At 32.8% G+C, this 22,515-nt stretch overlaps 1 protein-coding gene across 7 annotated transcripts in view; it reads right to left on the reverse strand.

Annotated features, from left to right (window-relative positions):
- Positions 1 to 22,515, reverse strand: part of LRP1B (LDL receptor related protein 1B) — a 1,877,633-nt gene that overhangs the window by 451,972 nt on the left and 1,403,146 nt on the right. For all 7 annotated transcript variants that reach the window (XM_081051911.1, XM_081051912.1, XM_081051910.1 and 4 more), the window contains 2 exons: positions 15,182 to 15,316; positions 14,484 to 14,613 (listed from right to left, as the gene is read on the reverse strand). In XM_081051911.1, coding sequence (XP_080908037.1) covers positions 14,484 to 14,613; positions 15,182 to 15,316 — 265 coding nt within the window. The remainder of the gene's footprint in view (positions 1 to 14,483; positions 14,614 to 15,181; positions 15,317 to 22,515) is intronic.

The raw sequence follows: 22,515 nt of genomic DNA on the forward strand, positions 1-22,515 counted from the left end.
TGTTTTGCTTCCAGTGGCTGTCTTGCTTAATTGCTTAATGGAGCTCTGTAACAAACTTCTATGTGCGTGCATGACTGTTTATTTTGTAATCTCTGTAATAATTACAAATAAAAGCTTAATTTCACACACACACAAAAAGTAATCCCTATGCATTTTAAATTTAAAATATTTTCACAGTACACCTGGATGAATGGCAATAAAATTAGGGATAAAAATTATTCAAAATAAAACCACGCTGAATACAGATTTTACACAAAATTTCAGTAGCAATTTGATAAGCTATATAATGTATGAAGAAAAATCTGACTGCAAAAATCACTTTTATCGCTAATTGATCGACTTAAGAAAACTAAAAGACTGCACACCTATCAAAATTAAGCAACCTTTTTTGTCAGGCAAAGAATAATTTATTTGCGCCATAGAATGAAATTGAAAGTAAAGAACTGAATGGAATTAGCACTTTGAAAACCTTCGGGGATTATAAAGCAAATTTAGAGAAAGAACACTCTCTAAGCATATAAAACTGCAGGGAGAAACTTATAAATAATTTAAGACAGTAATTTACATAGACGTACTTAAGATATTTTTAATGAACATGGATTCTTCATATTTAAGTATGATCTATAGAAATGGAAGGAAACGAAAATCTTTGTCTCTGGTTTTTGAGACTCCATGGAAATTAAGATTCAGTGACAGTGTTACGTATTGATGTTTTCTCCATTTTAGTTCAAATTTTGATGTAGAAAATGTTTGTTAGATTGTATGACATAGTCAATAAAATTGCCTTTAGAGTGTTAGCTTGATAAATCTAGCCCTGCAAATATTTCTCAACTTTATTCTAGACACAAAAATTTTCAGAGTTGTCAAAGTCAAATGCTATGTTGTGTTATTGAAGTTTCTCTGGATGATAATTAGTCCCAAACTGAAAATTCCTGTTTTTACAGAGGCTTTCAGTTACTGAATTTAAAATTCAAAATTTAAAAAGGGACATTCAAAAGTAGTTTGCAGGATTACAGGAATGCTATCAGAAATCATAGGAATACTAGCAGAAAACATCATAACACAAATATCCCATTTGTCTTATTAGATACAGAAGTTCTTGACAGAAAACTGTGTGATGAATACATACCATGAGTTAATTTCCAATTAGTTACTGACATTTGGGTAACAGCTAAAAGACTGAATTTGGTAGCAGTAGAGTTCCCAAAGATGTAGCGTATTATACTGATGTTAGTTCACACACAGATACAGTTATAAAAGAAAACAGTTTTTTTCTGTTAAAATTAGCTAGATTCAAGCTGAAAAACATACATTCAAGGCATTATAAGTGTCCTTTAATAATTTCAACGGAGAGAGAGAGAGGGAGAAATGGCTACATGTTATAGAAACAAACCTCCAGCTCCTACTTTGTGGGAATGGTAAGGAAGTGTAAGGAAGAAAAAGAAGAATGAATATGTCTAAATTGTTAAAAAAGAAATAGTATTAAAGGTGTTTCTTATGTTTTAGATATATGAACAACAGTGTAAAGCAACTAATTTGAATAAACTGTTTTCTTTAAATTTAAGGTTCTCTTATTTGTTTGCTAAATTGTTTCCTGGGAACACAGATCTGTTTTGAAATTTTTACAATAAACTTGTCATTTCTTGCTATGCTTATGCCTTCTCTAAGAGAGCATGATTTGGATACTTTATCAGACACGTTAAAGGGAACCGAAGATCACTAAAAATGTCCACGCTGACACAAAGATAATGATCATGGAGTATTCTATTATAATATACACAGTTGCCTTCACAGAGACCAGAACCAAGAATGTCATTGTGTCCTCTGCCAGACTGGGGTCAACAATGTGTTACTTACTAGAGCCGCAGAAAATAAAACAACCACAACAAACAAGAAAAGCCCTACACATTACCAATAGCAGTTAGACTTATGTGAGCATGAGCTTTCATTTGACAAAAACTGCTGGTGATTTTCAATGTCTTAGCAGTTTCACCGGAATTACTTAAAACTCATACTAACTGATTTCCTTGTAGACCAACATGTTAGTGTCTCCATTGGCAGGGCACAAGCAAAATAATATTGTAAAAGTTTGAATATATTTCACAGTGCATGAGTTGAATCCTTCATCGCCTATGAGGCATATGGTATAATGTAGAAACTTCTCCATTCCTGTGAGGGCGTCATCACATTTCATTTTTCTTCATTTACGTGCAGTTTTGTTTTGAGAAAGTATTGCATGCCAATCCCAAATCACTTTCCAAGTCCTGGATGTGCTACTATTGCACAGAGGCTCTTATAATATAAAAGGAACTCCACTACAAATACCAGAACACTCTGCTAAAAGGAAGACAGGATAGAGACAGTATAACCTAAACACTACTATTCCAATTTATTTTCTGTCAGTACTTCGGTGGATGATTCTCAAATACATTATTTCACAGCAGTCATGTATTCATTCAACAACTATTAAGTACCTATTATGTTCTCGGTGCTGATGATATAAAATAAACTGGACTTAGTGACCCTCCTGAAGCACACTGTTAATGGCAGAGGCAAATGGGTAAATAATTACCTGATAACAATGCTAATAGACATGGTTTAACTTGCAAGTCAATAAGTCTCTATAAGTCATGAAAGTAGGGGCTTCAACACAAAATGTTGAAGTGCCGTGGTGATGGAAGTTGTCATTCCTATAAACAACTTCAGAAATGAACGTTTCTTTTGGGCCGAAATAAAGATACAAGTGATCTGAGTTGTTCTCTCTTGCCGTTTATGCTTAAACAATATTTTCAAGCTATTGTTTGTTTTACAGATCCATTCTATGCATGTTTCTTTTTAATTTTTACATTAGATTCCTTCTTGATTCACTACTTTGCAATATTGAGTAAATATATAAAATAAGTATAATATATATTATACATATAATATATTATACATATATATAATAAGCTTAGGAGCTGTAATATATATGACTAGTATATATATACTAGTATATGTAATATATATGACTAGTATATATATATATGACTAGTGTAATATATATGACTAGTATATATATAATATATATGACTAGTAATATATATGACTAGTATATATATAATATATATATATATATGTAATATATATGACTAGTATATATATATAACAAGTATATATAACAAGTATTATACATACTTATGTAATATATATGACTAGTATATATAACAAGTATATATAACAAGTATTATACATATAAGTATATATATATATAAGTATACATATATATATATATATATATATACACACACAAACACACACACACACACACACATATAATAGTGTTGCTCAGCCAACACTGAAGAAGTACAGATGAAAATTCTTCACAAAGAAAAATGTATTTGGCACCAGTAATCCCATAGCACATAGGGTTATTACCCTATATTATATTTAATTCCTTATTTTTTATGTATCTGTGCCCTGCCTCATTGCCCATGCTCTCATTTTAATACAAACATGGGCATGTACATATATGATATTAGTTTGATATTTACATATTTATAATGGTTTTATTGAGTGAATGGTCCATCTTTTATTCATTTTTGGGGGGTATCTTCAACATATATTTTGTTTCCCTATAATTATGAATTTTCCTATGAAATATTTAGCACCTAGATTCTTAGAGACTCACTCCTACAGCTCCTAAGCTTATGTAGAATTTTTCAAATATGATACAGAAATTTTTAATATGTTTCATGATCTCCAACATATGTTGTATATCAGTTTTGTCCAACTTATCCTTGATATTCTACATTGAAACAAACTGGCATTGAAATAAATTCCTAAAGGTAAATAAAGACAGAAATCTTTCAAACTTCTGTTTTACCCTTTTACTGTGTCTTTATTGTTCAAATCTCTTGAGAACTTAAGAAAAGATCTTACATTTGTGTGTGGCTATGTCTGGTTTTCATTCAATATGGCTTTGGTGGTCTGGGCCAGAAGCTGCCTCTCGCGGTGGGAGGTGCATGACCTTTCTGGACTTTCTCTTCCACCAGCCACACAGCTACAATTATGGACTAGCCCAGGGAAGCTTGATCACTTCTAATCTTCTTCCCAGGTTTTAGAGGAAAAGATAAGATTGAAGATTCATGTATAGACGTAAAGGAATAAGGATGGGGCATATTGGAAAAGACTTGATAAGTAAGACCTAACTAGCTTTTAAAGAACGGTGCCTGCAGAATTTTTGAAAAAATTCCTAATGAAAAACAGTGTGCCGATGTTCTTATTTGTCTTTATAGTTTGCTTATATACCTCACTCAGAAACACGTAGAGAGAGAGGTAGCTATAATCTGGGGCATAATTGTGGTATTCCCAAGTTACTTGACCATAATTGGATCTTAATATTATGTATCAGTACCCATATTCCTCCAAAAGTCAATGGAGGAAAGAAACTAATTTTTCAAGCGGAACTAAATTCATACATGCTTTCTCTTTTGCATTTGGCTACATTTTAAAAGACTTCAAGTTTCCATTGTTCAAAAATAGGATTCATGTCCACTTTTCAAGGCACATTTATATCTTGGATTGAGTTAATTTACTCCATATGGTTCACCTTTTCCCTTGGCAATACCACCTGCCATGTTTTAACTTTACACAGAATATTGAAATAGTGTACTTTATTCCTATGATATGAATTGTGACAATTAAATATCTATGTAATATTACTGGGAAATCAATGTTTGAATAACATATAAACTGACCATTTTAAAGACTGTTTACTCTCACCGAAATCAAGTCAGTAGACATGTGGATAATGTATAGGGAAAAACATATCATTAATATTTCTAAACAGTAATAAACATTTTTTAAAAAATAATCTTAATATTTTTAAAGGTGCATCAATTCTTAACTATGAGTCCTAAAAATATATCTATTCATATGACTTATTTAACCCTTAAGAATTTTTTTAAGGAGTAAATAATATTTAAGGTAAATAATATTTAAGATATTGCTACATATGTCAAAGATTTCTTGTTTTGTGGGATGAAATGCAAATCTTGTTTCAGGGACAAAAAATTAAGAAATCAAAAATATATACTGACATCATCCAGCTGAATAAGTGCTGAGCTTATAGTTACGGTGGAGAGAAATTTAAAATCTAAAGAGACATCTGGAGAGAAAATATGACAGGGTTTAGTGACAGATGGAAATAGATGATGGTGATGACAAACTATGGAAACTCTTTCAATCTTGTCAGGAGTAAAGAACTATGACAACATACAAAGAGATGCCATGGTTAGGATAGAAATGCAATGCAATGATTAAAAAAAAAGAAATAAAACATGAAAATAAGTTTAAAAGATAAATATAGCAAGAGAGATTGGCAATTAGAACCTTGAATAAGAAGAAAGATGTTCAAAGGAAATATGAAATGCTTACAGGAAATGTAAGGAGGTCAGAGAGAAGAAAACTCAGAATTAGAGAAGTTAACATGTTAAAAGAGAAAATAATTATTGAGTGGTAAGCAATGGAAAAAATGTCAAGTAGGCAAATGGAGTGAAAAATAAAAAAAAAAATGTTGAATTTGGCTATGAACACTTTTAGAAATTTCTTGAAAGAACAAAAGCTGAAAACCCATTTCAGAAGTTCAGTGAAGAAACACTGGGTGCAGGTCTGTATTCTGAAAAATATGAGTAAGATGCAAATCTTCTCTATCTGCTTTCTGCTGTGTATTATTCCTGTTCCATCCTATTGCTTCTTACTGGAAATTTTCCTCCTACACTTCCTGGAATTTGTCTCCTCTTTATGTGCATTTTCTCCCTCTTCCTCAATGCTACTTTCTTCCCCTCTGTATATGAATGGGTGCAGTACCCCCTGAATCTCATATTAAGAAAAACTTCCTCCATACCCTACTATCTCCTCAACATACCTTCTATTTTTCCCTCTTTCCCTCCCTTCCCCAAGTTTCTGTCACTGTAATCTAAATATACTAGCTCCACTTTCTAATTATCTTTCATTTATTAATTCTTTATATTTGGTTTCTGCCCATATCTCCTGAAATTGATAACAACAGTAGCATCCTAATCATCAATTACATGTTCTTTTCTCAGCTTTTATCCTTCCTAGTGTCTTTATTGTTGACCCACTCTTCTTCCTAAAACTATCTTCCCTTGACTTCTAGGATACAGTAAATTTTCTGCACACTTGAAATGGCTCTCTCTCTCTTATTGTTGATTTTTTTTATCTTAATCAATTTATTCTTGATTTGTGCCCTTGACTTCTTTTTTCTGTACTCTCACTTGGGTAATCTCTTCCATTACTATGCTTTATTGCAGGGTTGGATTCTGCTGGAATAAGTAGGAAGTAACTTTGTATTTATCCAGCTCCTGATTCCACTTATGCTCTACTCGATATCTCTTCAGAATTTTCTATGTCAGGAAGAACCCATGACTCCCAATACAATTTTAGTTAAAAATACAGAATTGTATTATTAAGATTAATTTTCTAAATCTAAATTTAAATCTAATATCTATTTTAAAAAGTTTTTCCCGCTCTCCAATGTCGACCTGACTGCTTCTGGCCTAAAGAGTTGCAGTCAGACAGAGACACTTTCTTTTTTTTTTTTCCTTTTACTGTGCTTTCCTATTTATTTTAGTCTTCCACTTACATATTTGCTTCTAGTTTCTTCCATTACTTGTCTTGAGGGAAGAGAAAGAACCCCTCACACAAACACATACACACACTCCATAACACCCTCCCTAGGATGATTTAAGGAAAAAAAAATTCAAAGAATTTCCTAATTTAAATCATGTTACAATGTCAATAAACTCCCATCACACTTCTGATCTCTGCTTAAATGGGTTGTTTGGAGCAAGGAGGTAGGTTTAGGAGAGAAGGTCCAAGACTGGTTTAGATTTCACTTGGTAAACTGGAGAAGGTTTCATCATGGTGGTGTCTTTAAAGTATAGCAGACCTTATTGCCCATTTTATGGCCCCATGTTATCTTCCAGCTATATTACCTACTCTTCCCTACATGCATGTTGTGTACTTATACTCTTGTCAATGGCCTTTGCTTGTCCAATATTTTTATTATTCTATTTCTTCTTCATGTAATATAGTCTTATGCCATCTCAGAAACATTTCTTCTTCAAGTCTCCTCCACGAAGCCTTTAGCAATCACAATCATTGCTGCTGCTACCCTCACTTTTACATCCTACTCTAATTATATCCTATCTCTTTCACTTAAAATTCAATATAATTTATGGAATCTAAAGAAAAGACTATGTGAATGAACTAATCAGAGACAGTTTTAGGGACGCAGAGAAAAAACCGAGAGTGGTTAGATGGGTGTGTGGGAGGGGGTTGGGGATAAGGGGAAAGGTGAAGGGATTTGGAAGCAGCTGGTAACCACAAGATGGCCTCAGGGTTTTTTTGAAAATTAATTTGGGGAAGGTATTCTATAATGTTGTAAAGATTTTGTTGGGTATCCGATGGACATGCGTCCTATTTGGGAGACCACCTCAGGGATACTGTGGATACCTGATCATGGCATTGTACACCAGAAGCTAAACATTAATGAATGCCAACTATAATTTTATATATATAATGTGATGGTTCAGTGTGAGGTCGGAGGGATAGTGGATGGGGGGAGGGGGGTTCACAGTGTGAGGGATATAAATGATGAACGTCTAAGTATTACCTTGTTTTGTACACCTGAAACTAATAAATAAATTAATTAATTAAAAAAAAGAAAGAAAGAAAGAAAGAAAAAATAATCATGAGAGAAAAAAAAATTCAATATAATTGTATAACGGTCTTATGGAAATTAGTACTTTACCATGAGATTTAGATATGAGATTTAAGCTTAAGTTATACTGATCTAGTCTTTTTATGCCTGAAAGTGAGTTTTACTTTAAAAGATGATACTATTCTTTAACTGAAATTTAGTACTTTTTTTAAACTGGAAGTTTAAATAGAAAAATCATTGTGAACAACAGCAATATCTTGTTTCTACTTATTCATACCCCACAGTGCACACCAGTGTCTTTCACATAGTAAGAACTCCTGTTTTGTCAAAAGGTACTGAGTTAAAGGCTGAGGAGGAAAAGAAGATGTACTGACATAGTATTAGTATTCACCAATGTTCACTGAATAAACTGACAAAAAGTGAATTATATGTGGGTTCTTTGCCTGATGTTCTTAATCATCATAGGGAGTGGAACGTATAGTTATATGCTAAGATGGCTGTACAGATATAAAAGATACTTACGGAAAAGACAATTTGGAATAACAACTTCAGGGTGTACACTAGGTTTCAATGCAAAATGAAAAAGGAGCTGGGGGTCGGGGAGAAGGTAAAGGGATCAGAAAGTACAAATTAGTAGTCACAATATAGTCACGGGGATATGAAATACAGTTTGGGAAATATAATCAATAATGTAAAGATTTTGTATGGTGTCAGATGGACACCTGTCTCATTAGGGAACCCACTTCATTGACTGTGTAGATGCCTGACCACTGCACAATACACCTGAAGCTGAAGTTGGACAATATTGAATGTCAACTATAATTAAAATTTGCAAATTGCAATTTTAACACAGTTTTTTTTTCTTTCTTAAAATGTATATACATTTTTATGGCCCTCTGTGTGTGTGTGTGTGTGTACACACTATAAATTCATGGGATGTGGAGTACATCATAGGGAATATAGTCAATGGAAGTGTAATAGCTACATATAATATCAAAGGAGTAGTAGATTGGGGGGGGTTATCACTTTGTGAGGGGTGTAAATGTCTAACTATTACATTGCTTTGTACACTTGAAACTAATTAAAGTTAAAAAAATAAAATAATGATAAAGGAAACTACTAGATTGACAAGTAGCAGCAAAAGGCCTATTAAATTGAACTAAGTGAATCTATAATAGTCCAGGCATAACAGTTTTCTACATTACAAATGAAGTGTCAGACTTACTACATATATGAAGAAAAGAAATACTTCATTAGAAACAAACCCATTTTCCATGTATGTATGGGATATTATAACATTCAAATTATACTTGGTCCTACCACTAGAATAATTATTCACAGTCCAGCAATCAATCAAATTTTGTCCATTGAAGTCATAGGGATTTATTGCTTGGTTATAAATTGTATTTTGAAAGATTTTTAAAATACTGCCACAATTGGAAAATGATTATTTTTTCAAGTTTACCGTAGTGATATGGATACATTTAATTGAGTCATATGTCTTACTCTTGGAATTAAACAAAATTACACCCTCCCTTCCATCTCAAGGTGTGGTGCAATGCATCCCTGGGCACTCAGTGGTAGGCAAGAGGCTATATAGAGGCAAGACAGACTCAACTCAACATGTTTTTATAAACCTTCTCTCCTAATTTGTCTCCATCATTTTCTCATTATTTCTTATTCTGTCTTTACTTATAGTTCTACCCTTTAAATTTTCATTATAATTTTACCCTGAAACAGTTAAAACTGTTTTCATATATGCTTGATATTTTGATTATTAATTTCTGTAATGTTTAACATTATATATGTATATATGCAAAATGTAAAACACACGTACATACACACATAACGTAGCATAATCTTTGGAGTTTAGCAAAACCTAACTCTCCTACATACCAACTTGATGACAGTAATATAGTTAAAATTGCTTACTCAGATTCCTTATCTGTTAAATGCAGAAAATAATAACCACTCTAGGTTTGTGTTAAGCTTTTAAACAGAGTGAAAAGAGACCCACAAGTAAATTTTGAACTAATTACATTCCAAAATAATTATTAGGCCAATACAGAAAAAACAGACTGCAGAACTATAAGGGTAGAAGATAATCTACCCTATATTCCAGAAATGTTGGCAAGAAAGACAACCCAGGCTAGTGTGGAAGCAATAAAAATGGTAATAAGTTTGTAGAAGATGAATGCATTTTGAAGCCAAATGTAACACAATTCCTGGTATACTGGTTATGTGGTATGTACAAAAGACACCAAAGATGATGCCAATTGTTTTGGCCTAAGCAACTGAAATAACAGAACTGACCTCATCCAATGGAGAACTCATAATTATAGAAAATAAAAAGATTCAATTCAGTTTTGGACCTGTTAATATTTCTGATGGATCTATTTCTAGTTACCTATTGTTCCAGAACAAACTACTCCAAATTTAGAGGCTTAAAATAACACTAATTTTATTTGCTTATGAATTTGCAATTTGATCAGAGCTCTGAATGAATTCATCTCTTCTTCAGGTCAACTGTGGTGACAAGAAGGCTAGGGTGACATACGGCTGGGGACTGGAATCATTTCAAGGCTCACTTACTCAACATGTCTATCAGTTCGTGCTGGTTATCAGCTGGAACCTTAGCTAAGTGTTGTTGTTTAGAACACCTACATGTGGCCTCTGCAGGGTCGCGTGTTTTACTCACATCAGAGTGGCTGACTTCTAGGAGCATCCCAAGAGAAACTGGTAGAAGTTTTATCTTCTATTATGATATAGCCTTAAAGTCACATAGTATCACTTCCATAATAGTTATGGGGCCCAACCAAATTCAAATGTATGACGTCTGACAATTAAGTTCACGAACTTGCCACCATGCGCTTACATTAGCCACACTGTACAAACAGCTCAGTAAGATTTCTTAACTTTAGTATATCGGTGTCTTTGGCTGTGTTTGAGTCAATGTGTGGCAGTGTCTTGCTGAGTGGCCTTCATTACTGTTATTACGTGCCATTCACTGACATCATGAGAATATCTGAGCTTGAATTACAGCAATGAACAAACATTAAATTTCTTGTTAAACATGGCAAGAGTGGAAGTGAAATCAGGGACATGTTAGTATAAGATTATGGGGATAATGCAATGAAGAAAATGGTGGTGTACAAATGGATTAAACATTTTTCTGAGGGTAGAGAATGCATCATTGATGAAGAGAGGTCAGGGCAGCCAGTAACAAGCGGAACTGATGAAAACATTGCAAAAAGTTGTCAAATTTTGCCTCAAAATTGTCTGCTGATTGTGAGAAGCATAACAGACCAAGTAAACATCGATAGTTAAACAGGAAAATTTTAACTGAAAATCTTGGCATGAGAAAAGTGTGTACAAAAAAGGTCCCCAAGGAGCGGACTGATGAAAAGGAGAGTCAAAGTTTGCCAAGACTTTTTGGAGAGGCAAGATGATGTTTTGGGCCATGTTATCACTGGTGATGAAACATAGGTGTACCGATATGACCCTGAAACAAAGCATCAAAGTGAAAAATGGAAGTCAGCAATTTCTCCAAGACCAAAAAAGTTCTGGCAGTTCAAATCAAGAGTCAAAATGATATTGGTAACCTTTTTTGGTATCAGACGGATTATTCATTATGAATTTATACCCACTAGACAGTTAACCAAGTTTACTATTATATTTGGAAGTACTGAAAATGCTACGTGTAAAAGTTAGACGACCTAAACTTTTCACCAACAATTCATGGCTCTTGCATCACGACAATGTACCAGATCACACGGCACTGTCTATGAGGGAGTTTTTAGCCAGTAAACAAATTACTGTATTGGAACACCCTCCCTACTCACATGATCTGGCCACCAATGACTTCTTTCTTTACCTGAAGATAAAGGAAATATCGAAAGAAGACATTTTGATGACATTCAGGACATCAAGGGTAATACGACAGCTCTGATGGACATTCCAGAAAAAGAGTTCCAAAACTGCTTTGAAGGGTAGACTAGGCACTGGCATCATTGCATAGCTTCCCAAGGGGAATACTTCAAAGGCAACCATAGTGATATTCAGCAATGAGGTATGTAGCACTTTTTCTAGGATGAGTTCGTGAACATAATTTTCCGGCCTCAGATGAAATGTATTCCACTTCTCCTTTTGGAAAACAGTCAATGTCACATTGTAAGAAGAGCATGTAAAATGCCAGATATTGTTGCAATTACTTGGGGTATTAAAATCTGTCACTGATCTCTAAATGAAAATGTTGAATACGCAATTGAAAATAAAAAAAGCCTAGAATTCAAGAGTGAGGTCTGGTCTGTTTGTGTACATTTCAGAAACCTTAACATTTAGGTGGGATAAGACCGCCAACTCAAGAAGAGAAAAATACCAAAGACCGAGCCCTGGGGAAACTCTAATATTAACACATCAAAGAGAAAAATAACTAAGAAAGGAAAGTGAATGGCTATGACTGCTAAAATAGAACAATTAAGAGAGTTGGTTTCTTCTTCCTCATATTGTCTCTCTGAAATTCACCCTCAAGATCTTCCCTAATAATAAAAATTGAGTTTGTTCAAATATCCAGTGTATACTGTTTGACTGGGACCTTACTACAGTCCAGGTGATGAAACAGAACTTGTCTAAATATGTCAAGATAATCTCTTCCCTTTGGTTCTTGACTGACCTAAGGTTGGGCATGCAACCCATGTCTGGTTAAAGAAGAACAAAAGGATTAACACTAAGACCTTTCTCATCCCAAATAAAACAATATAGCTTAGCAAGGAAAGGGTGTTTTGTCCTATTCCTCTTCTTCTTTAAGTAAAACATACTCCCTGATCCTATGTCAAGCATGCAACCATAATGTCAAGTGTAAAACAAAATATAACTAGGGAAAATGGTAGTTAAAAAAGTCAGGGGGAAAAAACACAACAACAACAACAACAACAACAAAAACTCCTATAGACTTAACCAACTCTCATTAAATGTTATGTTATTTGCTTCCAAGAACATTCCTAACCAATGATGCTGTTTTCATTTTGATGTTTTAATCTTTTTTTTAGCTCAATGTGGCAAATGTGTCAGCTTCATTTCTCTCTCCTATATTAAATTTGTTTATTTCCTTTGTACTGTCCTAATGTTATGATGTAATTTTATAGCATTTGACAAGAAAGTGAAGCAAGTGATAATATTACAAAAAACACATATAACATATAATAAAAAAGAAGGATTTTATTTCCATAAGACTTGACTTGAGGTTTTACATAGATTGACTTCATTCTAAATCCATGTTCCTTACACTGGATTGTCTAATACGCTGTTGGGTCACTAACATGGCTTCACTTTTTCTCCACTACAAAAGGAAGGAGTTCAATTCAATCATAAACATTCTACTCTTAAAAACAAAACAAATAAAAAGTCTAAGTAAAGTCATACCAGCAATGTAAGAAACACAGTAGTGGAGAGCAATATAAGGTTTTATATGAACTACTTCTATATTGTTTTTTTAAGAAAAACAGTTATTAGTCACCAACTGCTTACCAGCTAGCGTACTAAATTATGGGGATAGAGAAATAAACCAAACACTCATGGCTCTTCTCTCATAGAGTTATAGTGAAAAATAGAGACATTATCCAATCCAGTGAAAAATAGAGCTATTACACATATAAATTTAAATAAATAAGCATATAAAAATATGTCGAATTTATAAAAATGAAAGCACTGGGTGTTTTGGTGCCACATAACAGAACAATCTAAACCTATTTCAAAAGCAAAGGAAGGATAAATAAAATTTAGCAAGGTGAAAGTAGGAAGGAGAACATTGCAGGTAAAGGGAAGAGGTTGTTCAAAGGCTGGGAGTGGAGCATATAGGAAATATGAACATATCTGAAAAACGAAGAAGTGTAAAAGAGATCGATTGAGATAGCATGGAGAGAATAGCAGGAGTTTGAGACTGAGTCTTTACATAGGGCTTTGTTAAGAAGGATCGTGACACAAATTCTGGACATTACACAAAAGTCAACGGGAATCCCTTGAATGGTTTTAAGTAGATTTATATTAAAAGACAGAAAATCAACTCTAGCCTTTGGTGAAGTTAGGAGATCAATGGGAAGTTACTTCAGTGGTAAATGTGTAAGATAAGAACAGATTTCATTAGAGTGGAGGCTATGAAAATTGAGAGTTGTGGATTGATATTTAGAAGGAAAAAAATCTTTAAAGATTGTTGGAAGATTGAATTCATTTCAATTTTTGATATGTAAAGTTTGGATGACCATAAAACATCCAAATGGGAAAATGGAAATGTCAAGAAGACAGATATACTTATCTGGAAATCAAGGCAAAAAAAAAAAAAAAAAAGCTTGGGATGAGCGTGTTAATTTGGCAATCATAAGTACAAATAGAAATTGGAGCTTTAGAAATATTAAAGAATGAGGTTGGCTAACAAATGGTTATTTCATTTATTCAGCAAATAATTCAGTACCTATTATGTAAAAAGTTCTAAAACAGAACTTTCAATTGAGAATCATGTTGGTTTACTCTTTTGGATTTATACACACATTAAAGAATTGCATAATAAATTTAACCCTATCAAATCTGTACCAAAATATATTTGAACAAGTGAAAATAAACTTTTTTCTTCTGCTTAGATATTTTTGAGCTATGATTTGGACATTACAACTAAAAATAAATATTAATAAGAATGTCTGAATTAAAAAAAATAAAACTTAAGAAAACTCACTTAAAACTCAAAGATATATGAAAATCTTAAAATTACCCTTTCTCGGGGTGCACAGCTATTGATCTTGGTTGATCCAAGCCTTGGGAAATAATTACATAACGGAAAGAGCCATTGAGTCTTGCAACTTCAATTAAGTTGAAACCATGATCTGTCCAATATATGTTACCTAGGAAAAATAGAGATGTGCTTATAATATAGGTGTGAGAAAGAAAATTATTTACTAGTTATGATTAAAATTAACTTTCTGAGCATTCATATAACTCTTAAGAAATGATTTATATCCTACATTCTTTTTAAATGAGTGCCTTTCCTAAGCAGAAAGCTGTGAATAAACGCATATGAAATACTTCCTAAATTTCACACATCTGTAGTTTAAACCATAGAATGACACATTACATTAAAAATAAGTTGAAACTTCTCTCACCTGGAAAAGGAATCTATTTGAACTTTCTATAGACTTCAGGCAAGATAACTAACACTTCTGTTTACGTGCCTCATGGAATTCTCAAGAGATTTGGGCCAAGTTAACATTACCTAATCTGTTTCTGTATAAAAACACTTATCCAAAGGTTCAAACGCATACGAAAGAAGAAAGTCAAAAGCAACAAGACTATTTACCCCTGTAGCTATAATTAAAAAAAAATGTTATGTGTCAGAAACAGAATTTTTTATGAAGCAGTTTGAGCTCTTAAAATAGGTGTGAAACAAAAAAAGAAAAAAGTCATGGGTTATACCAGCAATCCAGTCAACAGCTATCCCTTCCACTCTTCCCAAGCCATTGGTAATGATATCTTCTTTCCAAGTCTGATCTCTTTTAGCTCGACTAATTTTATTGAAGCCCATGTCTGTCCAGTAGATGGTATCATTTTCTATGGACAGGACAGAAAGAGAAAAAAAGTACACACAAACACACTATAAAACGTTTCAATATACATATTAGGATCACGTTGTATCAGTATTTGGAGGGTTAATAACCTGGGTGTGCTAGAGCATAAGTATTCTTCAAGATAATTTACTAATACAAATAGTAAGAAAGTTATTAAAACAACATGAAAGAACCTAGTCATTTTTTAAGTATTTTTGAAACATATGTAGAAATTACCTATCCTGTCATTCATTATTTTTTCTTCAGTGTCTACTTACTTTAACTCAGTAAATACTTACCTTACCCTACAATGAATTTTCAATCTTGATATCAAATCATGTTATTTTTTACCACATTATTTTCTCCTCACACCTATACTTGTGTCTGAGTGTTCTAAATACAAAGAAAACACTACTGGAGATAATCAACTCAATAAAGTCTCAAAGTAGAGACAGAATGGAAAGAAATATATGGGCATAGCAACTATATCAAGGATGTTTTAAGCATAAGGTCATTCAAAATGTATGAAGTCTTAAAATCCCTTATCATCCAATTATACCTTCTGAGGTACTAGTTTCCTAAATGTCAACTACAAACCCTTTAGATAATTTTTCAAAATCTCATTGTACAAATGGTCTTTAAAATACTTGAGGAATGGCTTTATGCTATGATAGGGTCTTTATATAACAGTTCTTTTTGAATATTTGAATGAAAAATGTGTATAAAGATTATAAATAAAATATATGTGTATGCATGTACATAAAGGGTAGCAATTATAGACCAATGATTTTAAATACAGCCACCAGAAAGACAGAGGACAAATCATTAAATAATAAATTTGCCACCAACTGAGTTAGCTTTGGTGTAGTGACCCACATGGTCATTTAAAGAGCAAATCCTTTAGGACCAATATAATTTTCTTCTGGCACAGTGACAGACTATGGACATAAAGAAAAATAAATTAGTGTAATAAACAATTCACTGATAAGTTTTTGGATTCTATTTCAAATGAAATACAATCTAAATTATTTTACATATTTGGGAAATGAGTCTAAACATCCTCTGTTCTCAACAATGGTTAAATCAAGTACACAATTGTTTGAAGCAGAGCAAATATATCATTTTCAAATATATATTTAGAAAGCAAGGACTTGTTTAATTTTTCCAATTTTGTAAAAGTATCAGTTGACTGATACTGTTTTTGTTATTGGAAGAGTGAATCAATCAATAAAAATAAGCATTATTTTTGCATAAATATCAAGCATAGACCAAATCTTCCACAAACATTAGACCCATATATCCAACATCCTGCTTTGTTTCTCCACTTATACTCTTGATACAGAAAGACACATTCTGGATTTCTACCTGAAAAACACTTCTCTTACAGTCTTCCACCTGGCAGCTTCCCATTCCATGGTGGTATAATGCATGGTACCTCCATCCTTTGTTTCCTGGGCTAAAAACCTCACATTGTTCTTGGTCACTTTTTCTCACACTTCACATCTAATTCATAACCAAAATATCTCATATTCAATTTATTGCCAAGTATTCCTGGCTCTTTTTATTCTTCTTTCAAATCATAGCCATCATTCAACCACCTCTCACACTCTCTACCACTTAGAACGTAATCCGATCCACTGTTACCTCTTGCCTGGAGAACTGCAATAACTTCCTAACTTATTTCCCAACTTCCACTTCTGCCTCAGTATACCCCTTTCCTCATGAGTCTTTTCTCCACTTAGACATCATTGTTACCTTTAAAAAAAAATAAATATTTTCTCTCCCCTCCACTCAAACTTGCTATTCCCATCTCATCCAAGGTAAAATTAAAGCTCCTCCCCATGACCTTCATGATCTACCCACATCCTTCAACACTCTGTCACCCGATAATCCTTCCACTCTCCCCCTCATTCATCTCTAATAACACAGACTATGCTCTTCCTAAAACAAACCAAATGCTGTTCAGATTAAGCTTCTTTACATTACTTATCTTTCTGTCTGGGAATGTTTTCTACTAGATATTTGCATTGGTCTGTCTTAGCTTAAGTATCACCCTTCTTACTGAAACTTTCCTTGACTACTCTATAAAAATGATTCCTTTCTCATGCTCTCTCCCCTTTACCAATTTTTTTTTTTTGGCCATAGACTTATCACTGTCAAAAACAATACATATTTATGGGTTTGTTTGTTTACTTTCTGTCTTGTCTCATAAGAATACATTCTCTTTGAGGGCTAGGACTTTATTTTGTTCACTACTTTATCCCTGTCACCTAGAATAGTGCCTGGCACATACTAAGCTCCAAGTAAACATTTGGTGAATAAACGAATGAACACATGTGTTGTGCTGTATAAAGACTGATTGGGAGGGGATACAAGGAAGACACAGCTCTATCATGAGACACTTTATAAAGTCATTGAAGAAAAGAAGGTATGCATATGAAAAAAAAGAGTAACAGTTCACAATAATGTAGCATGAGAAGAATATAAGTATTCAGACAAGTATTTTTGTAGGTGTTCAGAGTAGGCGTTTACAACAATCTTTACAAGTATTAGGAAAGAGAACACTAAATTTGTTTGTGACTCTTACTTTTGGATTACTCTCTAATAGCTTTGTCAGCCCTATAATCTTTTTTATTCCATATAATCAGGAAACATTATTTCTCACATAAATATATATATATATATATATATATATATATATATATATATATATATATATATATATATATAAATAGTATACATATAATATACAATATACATATATATGATAGTGCACCTTACATACATCTTTATTATCATTTTAAGCTGAAATTGAATCATTTCATTTCTCCTTAGAAATAGGCTGTGAGATATTTCATAAGTAGGAACTGCAATTGACCCATCATGGTCAGTGATGTCACAGGTGCAGTAGACACTTTGTGAATATTTACTTTGTAAATAGTAGATTAATTTGTAATTCTAATGCTATCTCTTAGTGGCTGAGTCTACTAGATCATAGCTCTGAGGAACTGAAAGGTTTCCTTGTATTCTTTCATTAAGAAACTAATATACAATGTGATATATAGTTTCATTAAGAAACTAATATACAATTTGATATACTAATATACAATGTGATATATATGACATATTACAGAATTGTACACCTGAAATCTGTGTAAATTTACTAACAGTTGTCACCCCAATAAATTTTAATTAAAAAGGAAATTAATATAATATTGTTTGTTAGCTATATTTTAATAAAAATATTTTTTTAAAAAAGGATATTTGGGAGATCAGTGAGCAAATCAATCATGTGGTGAGGCATTAAGGAGGACCAAGAGGATGACAGAATTAAATATCCAAACCCTCTTTCCTTATGTTTTTTACACATATATTGCACACCCACACACTCTAATTAAACTAAGTTCACTAATATATAAGAATATGTTTTACAATATCTGGAAATATCTTAAAAATAAACATAATTAGGTCAAGGATGTATTAATTAGTAATAGAATCAGGCTGAAAGATGATAAAATTTTACAACAAAATGTAAAGATAAAAAAAGAAAATACATATGAAAATAGAAAAGGAGAAAAGATAATCAGAACTATGCCCTGACACTTATACAGAAATATATTTTTCTAACTTTAATTATCCCCATATAACAGATACTTATAGAATTTTTAGTATGTGCTAAGCATTACTATAGGCTTAGGAGTATGGTAGTGAATGTGACAGTCTCTGTAATCATGAGTTCACTTCTGAAGTTAATTAAAAATAAGCTATCTTAAGATATATAAAAAAAGATATATGATAATTGGTAATGTATTATACAATTATAGGACTGGAAAATAGAATTTGTAATTTAAGATGATAATAATTACAATTAGCTGTCTACTCATATAATAAGACAAACAGTATAATTGGTAACCATTTTCAAGGGTTACCTTATAGTGACATTGGTGGCCAGCTATTGTGTATTGTAACTACAGTCAGAATTAAAGGCTACATGTTGTCATAATCATATTTGCCTATAAAACAAGGGAGAAGCCTTTTAACACCAGGAAAAGTTAAACTCTTTGAGTTGAGCTGAATGAAAAATTAACCACCTACAGAGGTTAGATTATGCCGGTCCTACCTGAAACAGGAAACAGGAAATACAAGTTTTTTAAAGTACTTTCACGTTAGGTGTCTTTTTTGTTATGGTTAATTAAGCAGCACTTAATGATCTACTGTTGTGAACACACTAGACTCTAGATTTCATGTTACCTTGGGTTGCTAGGTCCTAGGAAACTCAAAATCATACTTCCTGGACTAAATTTATATGCTGTTTCAGGAAACAACATAAAAACATGAAAAAAAAAAAACAATATAATGTATAAAGTTGCTATGCTTCTTTCACCTGATGAAATAATTGTCAGCACACTAGAAAAGTAGTAGACTAGAATGCAAGGAGTCTAGGACTGGGTTCTTATCATTGTCCTACCATTTATCATGAGACTTTCACAAATTACTTATCTCTTCTGTCTTCACTTTCCTCGTGTGTGTGTGTGTGTGTGTGTGTGTGTGTGTGTGTGTGTGTGTGTGTGTGTGTGTGTAGAGAGAGAGAGAGAGACAGAGACAGAGAGAGATGAGGGAACTAAGGGAAGGCAGATTTTAGATAACCTTTAGGGTCACTTTCAACTCAGATGTTCTAATGTTAAGATTTAAGTTTTCTTAAAATTTAAGGGAATACAGTATCTCAAAGTCCAGTCCAATTTTAGCTGTTACATAGATCTTCCTTTTTGGTTTTCTTTTCTTTTCAATCAAATTTTTGGTCCTTTTAACTACCTTTATTTTCTGAAGCTACAAAGGATAAAGTATACGCGTAAGATTTTCCCAGAGCATGATCCTAGTGGCTATTAATCGACATTTTCTTTTCCTCAACTGTACATTCATCCTATTAAATGCCAGCTTGTTAAATTTGATCAAGGAGCCTACCTGTTGACATTAAAAAAAAAAAAAAAAATCTCATGTTACCCAATGAATCCTTTTTGTGATATCCACAAATTTGGTAATAGGCTTTTCTATATCTTTATTCAAGCCAGTGATAAATGTGTTAAAATGGATCAAATATATAGTTTTCACATACCAGTGGGCAGCCATTATTCTGATTTTTACCAACATAGTTTCCTGAGTTTTCTATAAATGGTAGCATTCAGTACATACTCTTTAGTCTGACTTCTCTCATTCAATATTATGATTTTAAAATGCATGTTTTTTTGCATGTACCTTGCTTTTCTATGGTGTGAAAAATACCATAAACTATGTACCTATTTTGTATATATAGGTTGTGTTCAATTTCTGACTGTTATGAATAATGATATGAACATTCTTGTCCAAATCCTTTAGTGGATGTTTGCTATCATTTCTGTTGGGTACATACCCAGAGAGAATTGATAAATCATAGGATAGCTTTAGTAGGTAAGGCTTATTTTATACATTAATCATCTCACACAATTCTCTCCTAATTAAAAATCTCTTATATAGATTTTCCACAGCTTTTGTTGAACCTCACCATCCCCTTCATGTCTGGCTGATTGAAGCATTAAGAACTTCTAGTACAGATGAAGACTGTTCTAGTACAGAGGCCTATAGTTTTAGTACACATAAAAAATTCTAAAGATTCTATTTCCTGAAACATAGTTGATAGTGTTTACCTTGGCAGATAAGGGGCAAATGACTGGCTTCAACTAAGGCATGGCTTTAGAATGTGCTATTCTTACACAATAAAGTCAGCTTATTGTTTTAGCTTCCTCCTCAATGACTAGGATCTTATTTTGGTTTTGTTTTTCTTTCTTCACTAGTTCTAAGTAGGTCTGAGAGGAAGAAGTCCCAAGATACTGGCTTTTCTTGATGGTTCTTTTTTTTTTTTTTTTAGTAAGTTCATGTTTAGTTTTTTTAGTTTTTTTATTAAATTTATTGGGGTGACAATTGATAGTAAATTTACATAGATTTCAGGTGTACAATTCTGTATTACATCATCTATAAATCCCATTGTGTGTTCACCACCCAGAATCAGTTCTCCATCCATCACCATATATTTGATCCCCCTTACCCTCATCACCCACCCCCACCCCCTTACCCTCTGGTAACCACTAAACTATTGTCTGTGTCTATGAGTTTTTGTTTCTCATTTGTTTGTCTTGTTCTTTTGTTGTTTTTGGTTTATACACCACATATCAGTGAAATCATAGGGTTCTCTGCTTTTTCTGTCTGACTTATTTCACTTAGCATTATACTCTCAAGATCCATCCATGTTGTCACAAATGCTCCTATATCATCTTTCCTTAATGCCGAATAGTATTCCATTGTGTATATATACCACAACTTCTGATGGTTCTTTTTTAAATACTGTAATATATTTCTGAAAGCTCTATATCTTAGAGCATTTGTGTGTACCACACAATAATAGTACTTTGATCTGTCTAGGATTCTGGGTGAAAACAATAAATGTAACAAACACAACCACAGCTTTGGTAAAAGTAGTTAAATCCAACCTTAACTCTGAAAACACCAAAAAATTGTAAATATACCTATTATTATTGTTGTTGTTATTATTATGCTAACAAGAACAAGTGCTATATGGATAAGGCAACAATTGTGAAGATGGAAGGAGTTTGTGAATTATTAAGTACTGGATTAAAAGGAGCTATAAAGAAAATGAGAGACAGAGGGAAGGCGGGATGGCAGGAAGAAAGGGAGGGAGTGACAGAGGGAGGAAGAAGGAATCACACTTCTATCATTGGCATAGCCATACCCATCTGCTGACACGTTTTAACAGGAAATATAGGCATATGAGAATATTAGAATAAACTGAGGTGCTCTAAGAATATATTTTTTCTAAGTTTTTAACTGGTGCTTGAGGGAAAGGTTCTTCCCTTATCTTTTATCAATATATTGCTGATAATTTAAAACCAGTTTTATCACACTAAGTCTAAATGTGGCTGCAGTTTGGATATAGTACCTAGTGTGAGAAAGACTACTGTGAATATATATATATACATACATATAAGTATATATGTATGTATATATGTATATGTATATATGTATACATGTATATATACGTATATATACATACATATACATATATATATGTATATGTGTGTGTGTATATATATATGTATATATACACACACAATAATTGGAAATTACCCGACAATTTATTAATGAGACACCTTA

Source organism: Rhinolophus hipposideros, assembly GCF_964194185.1.
Source record: "Rhinolophus hipposideros genome assembly, chromosome: 6".
In the NCBI taxonomy this organism is placed as follows: Eukaryota; Metazoa; Chordata; class Mammalia; order Chiroptera; family Rhinolophidae; genus Rhinolophus; species Rhinolophus hipposideros.